General features: G+C 43.6%; 1 protein-coding gene across 3 annotated transcripts in view; it reads right to left on the bottom strand.

Annotated features, from left to right (window-relative positions):
• eml1 (EMAP like 1) overlaps nucleotides 1–11,073 on the bottom strand; it is a 43,162-nt gene extending 32,089 nt beyond the window's left edge. The window contains exon 1 of one of the 3 annotated variants that reach the window (XM_073483998.1): nucleotides 10,438–11,073. In XM_073483998.1, coding sequence (XP_073340099.1) covers nucleotides 10,438–10,504 — 67 coding nt within the window. In that variant the 5' untranslated portion in view covers nucleotides 10,505–11,073. The remainder of the gene's footprint in view (nucleotides 1–10,437) is intronic. The other 2 variants (XM_073483999.1, XM_073484001.1) reach the window with 2 other exon arrangements.
• Between the last annotated feature and the right edge of the window lie 475 nt (nucleotides 11,074–11,548).

Raw genomic sequence — 11,548 nt, forward strand, 5'->3', positions numbered from 1 at the left:
TTTTTGATGAATTTTGCAAAAAGGCGACAAGTTTGCAGCTATAAGCCTGTTACTATCCCAGCCATAATATTGTAAACAGATGGCTTCAGTCCCTGAATGAAAAGGGAGCTCTTTGCTGACTCATCACAAACAGCGGGGCAGTTGTTATGGCAGCTATTTTCACCCAAACACCGGTGATTTGTCCTTTATATGACATCTCTGTCTAGGATTAAACTAATAAAAGTAACAAACGGCTGACGACAGACACCCCTCTTGTTGCCGTGACTTTTAGGGCAGAAACAGACCACAGAAGCTCTAAGTCATGCTTGGCAGCGACTTCGGGCTCTGACACAAGCCTCTTTCTCAGTCTCAACCTTTCCCCACATAAAACAGGGCTTTGTCCCTCTGTAACAAACAACCAGGAAGGAACAGGAGGCGGGACACTTCTTCTATCCAATATATGTGTGTGTGCACTCGTTTTGTTCCATCCAGTAAGAGTGTTGTTATGGGAAACCAGATTTCCATGGTGTGAGAATGGTCTCACACATACAGACTGTCACCATCCTGAACATCAGCCAATTGTATATCTGCCATCTGGAAGCAAGAGAACATACAGTGGCACTAGTGTTGGCAGCGAATGAGATCATTACACAACTAGAGACCAGGCGGCAGGATTATTGGGAAGGGAGGCGATAGATTATGATTATATTAGATTATGACCAATCAGATCTAGGACTACATGGGTGTGGCCCATATGTTCGCTCATTGCATGGGGTGTGCACAACTCGACTGATGGTAATGTTAAAAAACTAATTTTAGTACATTTCTATTTTTGAATTCTATCCCTCCAATGCACTCACGCTGCTATATGTCAGTGATGTTCAATGCATTTCAGGAGTTATTTTGGGATGATTTACTATTCTGTGCTCAGGCTTATCACACAACAAACCGTATCTGCTTCTACATGCAGTCTATTTTTACAACCAGAGCCGTCACATCACCCAGAAAACACACCTGAGCCTGTCCCAGCTATGTTTATCTCGAGTGAGCGATAAACCTCACAAGGCCACCTCATTATATTTTCTTTGCTCGCTGTGGTCACAGTGGACAGTTGCTTCAGACCCGTGGGATGTTTACAAGTATTCTGATTTACTTAAATGCTTCTGGTGAAAAAATCATGCAATTCACTGGGCTGTGAGCTTTATTTCCTATGGGTGTTGCATGAAAAACTGTACAGATTTCTGAATAAATCTGGGAAAAGAAATATCCCTCACATTTGGAGTTGTGCGCTGTTTCAGTTTTGGTTGGTTTAAATAGTTTGGTGACTTTGAGGAGTCCTGAGTAATCATTTAAATTCTTCCCATAGCTCACTGATTGGACCGGTCAGCCATGGGTTTTCACTGATTGTCAATGTTGGCTCTCCAGACTTAAATGTAAGCATTGACTGAGGCCTCTAGATCAGTGGTTCCCAAAGTGGGTGCCCTCAGAGCCTTAAAAACAGCAGTTAAAATAAAAATCACACTATCAATAACTTTGTATTCAGTTGAGCCACAGACAGTGACACGACAACTCACAGTTTCTCATTGTCATAGCAACACATTTTTCAGCTCCTCAGCAGTTGGAAAAATAGCAACCTTCAGTCAGAGCAGCAGCGGTGGTAAACAGACAGAGTTCAAAGAAATGCTGATACATCTCAGCCCTCAGCACAGTCTGACAGGAGTGAATCTGAGCAGATTAACAAACTAAAATCAGACTCAACACTGCTCTGTTGACACCGTCACATGACAGGCTTTGGCTGCTTTTGAAGATGGATATCTGTCATTGTCAGTGTGGTATTGTGTGTTCCCAACATCATATATCTGTAGCTTTTATTCATATTTGAGAATGGGCCTGTATCATTTATCTTGAACTAATTCTGTACAATATAGCCTAACTTAGTAATATTAAATCAAAAAGTGTGAAAACCGTTAAGCATCTGTATATGTATACGCTTGCTAAACTGGAAATTGGGTGGCTCTGGGGTGCCATGCTAAACATTTCTTTTAAGGGGGTGCCTTAGGCTAAAAGAGTTTGGGAACAACAGTTTTGAGTTACGTCAGATTTAATCCACAACAAATAGAAAAAATGAGACAGCTTCAAGTTCTGTTCTGTTCTGTTAATGATTTCTTTTAGTATATGGCTTGGTAGCTTGTTGTTACATTCTGTATTTCTGGCTGGTTAACTGTTTACCTTCACTGTGATTCTGAGAACAAAATGTGACATTTACCACCATGTTAATGATGCATGAATTCTGATTTAATGATACATCCATAATCATGCTAAGTATTTTATCGAGTTTGAAAAATATGCCAACACTGGTCAAAGAAAAGATGGTACATTGCAACTATGTAAATATAATAACAATGTATGTTTAAAGCTGTGACTTTTCCTTTATCCCCTCATTGAAAGTGACAGCTAGAGGGAAAAAGAAATCAAATAATCATGTCCACCCTCTTTCCTCTCATCTCTGCACCTGTGTTCTTGATGCATCTATTTTTTATGGAATTTCTAATGGGATTCTCCTCTTCTCCCTCTCCATCTGTTACAGACAGGCTGAACACATGCAACGGTGGACATACGCACACATGCATGCAGAGCTGGGGCTTCCCTCTTGGTTCTTCCATTAACAGCAGGTGTAAGAGACCAATTAGGGTGCTGAGCAGCTCCTGGGAGCTGCACCACGGGCACCCAGAGGTTAATTATATCTGTTCACATCACAACTGGACAGATGAAATCCTGGCAGAGGTTTCGAGATGAGGAGCGGACAAATCAATGAGCCGTGGCTTTGGGCCCACTGGAGACAATACGCTTATGGAGATAATTACCATAAATCTAATCGAGACATTGCTCGCCTTGTTACAGTAATTAAATTGATCTTTGATTAATCTTAAACTGTTTGGTGGCATATTGCTGGATTAAAGGGAGATTTATGCACAGCATTCATATTCACAGATATGTGCACTCATGATTGCTGACATACCTGCGCTCATGCAGACACACGCTGATGATCTGTGCTGGAAATCATTTGCATACTAATTTGAACCACACGTGAATACCTGACTACGCTATACAGCTTCTTCAGATGAAAAAAATTCATGACTTTTTAATGCCTGTTTTCCTTTCTTGTGTCTCACTGATTGAACAGAATAGCTTTGGTGTTACTCTGAGCATCAAGCAGGGACTAAAAATAATGGCATCTCCTTGGGATTCTGCTGACTTGTGTGATTTATGACTCGTTGCCCTCCCCCACAGGTAGAAGTCGACGCGCTGCTGAGCACACTTAGTGTTTCCATGCAGAGTGGAAGCATCTGACACAATTCTGTTTTTGGCTCTTTCATGGTATTTTTACGCACCCCTGACATCCTGTCCAAGGACTCATGCAGCCTGCGTGTCTCCTCTCCTGACCTTGTGATGGCATGCACACACATACACAACATGAACTTGAAGATGGACACACACACAGATATACAAATACAGTCACACATAACCAGAGAGTGCTTCTCCCTCTCATGTTCGATCGGCAGAAGCATTAGCCAGTATATATATTTAGCACAGGAACTCACACACGCCTGCTTTACATGCCTGATTGTTTTAGTGGGTCATGAGATGAGGCTGCGTGAATGTGTGTCAGTGGAGGAAAAGACAAGAGAGAGAGAGAGAGAGAGAGAGGAGAGGGGGAATACTCAGTTAGGACAACAAATGGCATCCCCTGCCCGCTGGCTCACCAAGAGCCTGTTTTCCATGCGCACACTGACTCTGACCTTATTTCTAGATAAAACGCACCGCATCACAAGGTTACCACACCACGCACAACACTATAACAATGTACTTCTGAGTTTTATGGAGAGTTTTATATAGAGCTGAGCTCATGCAGATGTGCAGCGTCAGCAGAAAACTAAGAAAGTGCCTCTGTCTCAATAAGGCAACAAAGTATTGTGACGCTGGTGCCAGAATATTGACAAGCATATTTTATATATTGCAGTATTGACAGTTGAGCACAAATGCACAACAACTGAAGTTGCATTCAGCCCTCAAAGGGAACACAGCAACAACAATTTTTTGTTTGGACAAAGCTCAGATATCATGACTCAAATGTGGATTTCATCTCAGCAAAAAATACGTCCACTGGTCCTTTCAGTGGATGTACAATAAAATTATTTATTGGGGCTGTTCACATGCCCACCTGCTATTCTGCATCATTTGATCCTGACTCCGCATGATCCTGGCTTGTGGCCTCTATGCAGATACTATAAAGCACATCTCTACAGATAGAGTACATTCTCCTCTATATCTAGTGTGTATCCACTGTACAGACTGCCCTGTTTACAAGTATTTAAGACAGATGATTCACGAATAGAGCAGGATCCCAGAGAGGAGGGCTGGCACTACGTGGTCACTGGACTGCTTCCGTTATGTAATCGGCATCATTTCTCAACTGGCAATGAGGGCAGCCACAGATCCGCAAACACACACACTCTCATACACACACACACAGCTTGACTCTCCTGCAGCACAATCTGTTGTTTTAGACAACACACCACAGAGTCACAGTGTAGCCGCTGCTGTAGCCGTCTGCGCACACTCAATATAGCTGTTAACATGTCCAAGTTTGATTAGAGTCACTGGGTGTAACTGTGAGCAGCTATTCTGCAGCATGAAAGAGAAAGTGCAAGACGAGCCTTATCAGGAGAAAGGCGAGAAAAACAGTGAGGGAGATAAGGAGTGGGGGGGAGGGGGGTGGGCAGACTCGTGACTACAGAAGCCCAAACTGCCCAGCTCAATATCTGACTGTCTGGAGATAAAAAAAATAAAAGCACTGTGAGCTCCACTTGGGGCACTCTCACAAGATCAAACAAAGAGCGTGAGAGAGTCTGACACAGGGATGAGGGGTGAGCAGAGAAAAGGCAAGCAAAGTGAGGTGAAGGACAGAGAGAGTCTTGAAAAAGGAAGAAATCCAGCGACGTCGAGAGAGCGCGATAAAAAAAACAAATGGAGAGTAGTGTGTGCTCTCACTGACACAGCAATAGGAAATCAATGGCAACCTTTAAATGAATCAGCAGCAGTGGATGAGTTATCCCATTCAGGTCGATATTTATTAAACTGCTGCTCTGCTACATTTTACAGTGACACATGAATAATGGCAGCAACAGACATCAGTTCCTCTAACTCCTCTTTCTAACTGTTTCTGCATTGACATTTTAGTGCACCTTTACTCAAGTGGAGGAAATATCAGAGTGCAGGTCAGCTTGCTAGCAGGTTTTACTAGACATTGATAGATGATGTAAAAGAGCAGGGAAAGAGGTTAAAAGGATGAAGAGGAGTGGATATTTCCTGGTAAGCTGAGAGTCAATACATGTGGATTTAACCTCAACAGGAAGGCATAACTCAAACTACTTGATTTATCACTTTAGGAGGAAATGTTGTATTATTTACGAGAGACGTATCATGCTTTTTAAATGTTTTCCTCTCTCCTCTGTTTTATATGTTATTGTGCAAGTAAAAGATCTTGAAAGTTGAAAAGACAACAGATGCTCCTCTCTCCCACAGAAAACAGTGCTCCTGAAACACCTCGTCAGAAGTCCTGCCTTTAATTCTGTGACTTTGTGACATCACACTCCATCAGCATGTCACACATTTGCATAATTTAATGCCTAGCGGCTAGTTTGGCACGTAAGAATTCATTTAGCAAAGTTGCTCTGTTGTGACTAACAATTTTGGCTCAGGCATGTGCAAGCTGACCAGTCAGAGCAGACCTGGTGTTTGGGAGGAGGGGATATAATGAGCATATGTCTCCTTTAAAGGTCCGTAATTTATAGAAAATCAAAAATCTAAAACTAAGGCTCTATCAACACTATTTGACCTGAAGTTTCACTGTAGCCTCTAAATTGAAGAAAACAAACTTAGTCCCAAACACAAATACAGACACATGCACCTCCTTCTCCTCCTCCCTGGCACCCTTTCTTGGCTTCTGTGCTTGGTAACGTGAGCAGGGCTTTAATCCTAAATCCCCCTGCACGTGCCATCACCAATCAGGGTTTGCATGCAGATACCCATAGATGCACAGCCAAAAAGAGGAGGAGACTGGATGGAGTCGCGTCACCTCCACTGTGTATCAAAATACCGCCGACAAACATCAAAAGAGCCTCTGTCTTCATTAATTTCCCCTCTCCGCCCAGCATGCCAGCCCCATCCATCTGCACTGCGACTGACTCAAACTTCCTCCTTCTCTTTCTTAAGCTCTCACTCTGCTGTTCTTTTGCTCCTAATTTCTCTATATCTCGTCTTCACCATGCCCCCTCAGCTGTCTTGCTGACATGTTCTGGTGCCATCATGGTACGCTGCAGCTGAGGTGAAGGCTGTGCCAGTGTGCCTGTGGGTGTACAGCGTGAGTGTGGAACACAGAGATAAAGGGATGTTTTGATCCAAATCTGAGCGGACGTCATTACCTCAAAACGGTACAAGACCACCTCTCACTAATGAGCGCAGGCAAATGGATTTGATAGGATGTAGAGGCTGGGTGCTTCGAGATGAACATGAGTGTGTGATCATCAGTATTAGAGCGCTGTAAGCGAGCCGGATTTACTTATTAACAGATTTACTTATTAACACATCAGGAGCTTTTGGTGCATCAGGAGACAATGAACAAGGAATCGCATTAAGTCATGTTTTTTCTCTAATGATTGTGCATGTTTCAGCTACTGTTTCAAGTATTGCAAATCTTAGTCTAAAGCAGCAAACAATTTTAGAAAGATAGGATCTAGAGCGAGATATTGGGATAATATTGATATCGTGAATTATTTTCGGCCACGATAATCAAGCAGTGAAAATCTGATCTGATCCTCACTTCAATCTCATGGGGAAGCAGACATAAACAAGGCCTCAAGGGCTAGAATGTTTACCCTTTCAAGGCAGCACTGTCAGCTGCACCGGGAGTCTTCTCTCATTGGTTTTTGTGGTCTGGCTTGGAAAAAGTACAGATGTAATCATCCAGAACTTATTTTGATATCATCAGGGCAACCCCGATGAGTCTGTGAGCACTTCAGGAGGCTTAAGACTGGATCTGTGAACCCCTCACATTACCAGATAGTCTGTGCTGAACAGCATGTTTTGAACAGGCACTGCACTAGCAAATTTAAAGCCAGAAAATGAACAACAAGCAGTCGGGACAGTGGAGAGATATTTCAGGAATTAATTTCTTATTGCATGAAAAAAGATTGCTGTTGGGCAGATAATTCCTTTGTATAATGTCAGGGAAGTAGGAAAAACAACCATGATGGTCCTTTAAAGTGATGGTAACATCAAATGGACACTTTTTTACCCTTAAACTGAACAAGAATCCTGCCAATCTGATTTAAGGACAATGATAATTCTATAAAAACAACAGCAATCTTATTACAAGGGGCACAACACAGACTAATTCAATCAAACTGTCCTCTTCTCCAGAACCAGTAGATCCCAAATGTGATTTGATATATTTAACACAGACAGAAAGCTTCTCTAAAGGATTCGCTTCCTTCATCAGCTGTAATCAGTGTGTGTCAGAGTGTGTAATGAGGCTAATTTCCAGTTAGCCTGAGCTAGCCCCAACCTCCTGAGGACAAAACATGGAGCCTGCGCGTGTTTCTGCAGTTTAGCTGACCTAGTCTCCGAACATTAGTCTGGTTGGGTGCTCCACAACACACGGGCTGAGAGAGAGAGAGACAGAGAGAGAGGGAGGATGAATGACATCATTGACTTTTGCTTTGAGTGGATCTCGGTTCAGCTGGACGGCAGCAGCAGAGTGATGTCACTTTGGCCTACAGGCCCTACACACAAACACACAAACACAAGAATATCTGCTGTAGCTGCTGTAACCCTACATACACTCAAACACACACTCACCTTAAGTAAGGCTCAACCAATTAAGCACTCTGTTGGAACAACGAGCAAAGTGCTGCTGCCCAGTTAAGTGTGTTTTAGTTTTATGTGTGTGTGTGTGTGTGTGAAGGAGAGAGAGAGAGAGAAATCAGTTTGTTTGGAGACTGGAAAATCCCTGGCAACAGCCCCCGAGGAGCTTGTCTTATTTCATCTGCTTTCTCTCAGAGAGGAGACGTGACATTGTGAAGCATTACAAACAACCTTGCAGTGTAAACTCACAGCCTCTCACTCTGGTTGCAGGAAATGACATGGCAAGAAGGACAAGAGGGGAATCTTAAGCGTAATCAAAAGTAGACTGAGTGGACAAAGTGTAGAAAGAGGAAGTTACAGATTCTCTCCATGCTCGCCTGCTCTGACACTAAACTTCTTCCACCTGTCCACAAACCACTGAGCCTCGAGGGCGTGTAGTACTGAAATGCTGTACCTGCCACCTCTGCGCTGTAATTTGTTGGATGTTTAAAGGTCAGTCATTTCCTCAGAGGAATTCATAGAGCTCTTCTTACTGTACTACAACTGCTACACCTGTTTTTCAGGTCAATCCAACCAACCCACCTCAGTTGTTATCCTTGGTGCACAGAAACACAACATGTGAGTAGACAAGTACAAACCCAGTTCTGTTCTCTTCCCCCAGTTAAAAGAGATTAATAGAGATTAATAGAGATTGCACAATGTAGTGTGAAGCATATCCGTGTTACGAACACAAAGCTAGCTGTGAAAAGTAAAGTAACTAAGGATGAAAAAGCACTGTAAGGTGAACGTGAGGCTGGAGGCGATGGTAACGTTAATGAAGAGTCAGCTCCTCCACCCTGGAGCCAGGAGCAATGTTACCTATGCTTTCAGTCATTGTTGTTGTTGCCGTGTGTTTATATAGGCTATTATCATTATCATGTTAAAATTATACTAATATTATCTTGAAGGATACGAGATGGCACAACCCTGACGCAAAACCATGAACTGGATTCAATCTGACGCCTCCTCTTTGTTACTTATTCCTGTTTCTCTTTACAAGTGACCTTCAAAACTGGAGCAGATGTTCCATCTTTAATTACTCATTTATGGACTTGTATCAAGGGAGTAGTTATGTCTCTGTTTGTTACACTAAATATATAAGAAAAACATATTTTTCTGTTCGGATGATCTTTATCACAACTATAAGCTTCTCTAGCTCATCTTTTCCTCTTTGTCTGCATCTCCTCCTTTGTGATCGCTATAAATTTAATGAGGGAAATCCATGAGGGATAAAAGCTTTTAACCGGATTCACCTCATCAGTCATTCATGAAAGTAGTGAGGTTCCCAGTATCCACGGCTGGGGGGGGGATACCTCTTCCTCTATGTAATTCCACAGCTATAATTTGCTCTGTTGGACAACAGTGTTCCCTCATCCCATCGACAGCTACTGCTTACACAGCGCAGTAAATATTATTGATTTTTTCATTATCCACTAGTGCCAATTATAGGTTACTCTATGCCTCAGCAATGATAGCTTACGCTCGCTAACCAGTTCGCGGTCAACTGCAAAGTACACAATGAAAAATGTGAGATTCATATGATAAAAGATTTCATTGTATTTTCATTTAGCTGGTTGAGTGAGGCTCGAATCAGCATTACAGCCTGGTTCAAAGTCCCTGTGCTACAGTTTCTATTAGGGACACAGGTTATTGTGTTGGGGATAATCCCCTTTGTGAAGGGGGCTCACTAACTCTAGTTTGTCAGTATGCACGCAGTTAAACTGAACCTCATTCAAAAGCGATTAGAAATGTTGGACTGAGATCAGCTTACTCACCATCTTTGTGAGCATAGTTTACCAGTGTTTACTTTATTTAAAAAAGCAACTGCAGCTCTCTTGGAAATAAATCCTAAACTGATGTCATACTGATGTGTCATGCTGCCTTACTTCTTCCCTGAGTCACTCCCTCTCCCACCCATCACATCAGCAGCCTGAAGTATGGTTTCTCCCTCTGCCACCAAATAAATAACATTAGTGCAGCAGGCGACATGAGCAGTAGCGTCCCGTCCTGTCACTTCTGTGTTGTCTTGTTCAGTGAACTGATCGCAATCAGTCAACAGGGGAGAAATATATTCATAACATAAACCTCATCACATCAAGCAGAACCAGAGTAATCAGGGCAGCTGCTGTGAGCAAAGGACTGCTCCTCATCCTCCCTCCTTCTTTGTTTATTGGCTCTCTTGGTGGCTGCTGGCTCACACGCAGAAACCAGAAACTTCATTTTGATTCTCCAGCAGTTATTTTCTATCATTTCCTTAAATATTCACCAAAGACCATATGCTCAAAAGCAAATGTTTTGACATGCAGAAGAACATAAAAAGCTTGCACTGGACCTGAAAATAGCTCACGTCTGCAACACACATGCACATATAGCAACACACACCTCTACTTGGTGTCAAGTTTAGCCAGTCAGCTGGTGACATGTCAAGTCCAGAGAAACAACATGCAGCAGAGGGAACACAGGGGATGGGGATGAGAGGATTAGTAGTTTTACCGTTGCAGAACTGTAGCAGTGATGAGGTGTCATACAAGCTGCTGTAGCTGGAAAAGCCGTCCTCCATTCTCAACCTCTGCTCCGCTCCTCTCTACTCCCTCTGTTATCCACCACTCCTTCTCCTCTCCTCTCCTCTCTCGCTGGTGACTCCCCTCCGTTAGTTTATCGTTCACTTGGCGTCCAAGGCGCTCCCTCCATTCACTCTGCACGGGTCAGGCTCCCTGGGTGAGTCACCATGGCAACCCATTCACTCTGATTATGTCATGTGAACTCCAGCCCCTCTTCTTCTTCCTCTTCTTATCCACCCCCTCTTAATGAGAAACAAAAAAAAGTCCTGAACTGGAGCAGAACACACTCCCTGCTGAAGAATGACTGCACCGGACCGCCGGAGAGACGCAGAGACAGAAGTTAAGAGGCTGCTGGTGGTTTTGTTTTCCTCTCCTCCCTCCTGCTCCTCTTTTTCCCCTCCCTCTGTTCTCCTCTTGTCCTCCTGTCTTCAGCAGAGGCAGCTGTGTGTCGTTAGCTCTCGCTGATCTCCAGCAGAAAAACAGCTTTAAGAGGGCTTGAGCTGAGAGCGCAGGCAGGCTCTGGCACAGGCAGTCACTGTGTGTGTGTGTGTGTGTGTGGTAGAGTGTGTGTCTCAGTGTGAGTGAGTGAGTGTGTGTGTGTGTGTGTGTTGAGATAAAGCTCGGGACAGCCCAGCCTTCCCCTGTCACACAGTGTGGACGAGTCATAACGCAGGGGGCTGGGCCTGTCAGATAGATCCTCCTCCTCTGCGAGAGGAGAGAGGAGAGGGGGAGAGGAAAGGCAATGAGAAGAGAGAAAAGGATACAAGAAGAGAGGAGAAAAGAGGTGAGGTGAGGTGAGAGGAGGAGACGGGAAATGAGAGAAGACAAGAGACGGGTGGAGGAGAGTTGAGGAGAAAGGATGAGAAACGAGGGGAGGAATGGAAAGGAGGGAGAATGAGAAAAGAGGAAAGGATGAAAGAAGGGATAGGAGGACAAAAGGATGAGAGAGGACACAGACAGAGGAGAAGACAGGAGAGGAAAGGAGGTAAAAGGACAAGGTAGTGTGGGAGGAGGGAGGAGGAAAGAAGAGAGGAGAACAGGGG

Source organism: Pagrus major, chromosome 16 (genome assembly GCF_040436345.1).
Source record: "Pagrus major chromosome 16, Pma_NU_1.0".
Classification (NCBI taxonomy): domain Eukaryota; kingdom Metazoa; phylum Chordata; class Actinopteri; order Spariformes; family Sparidae; genus Pagrus; species Pagrus major.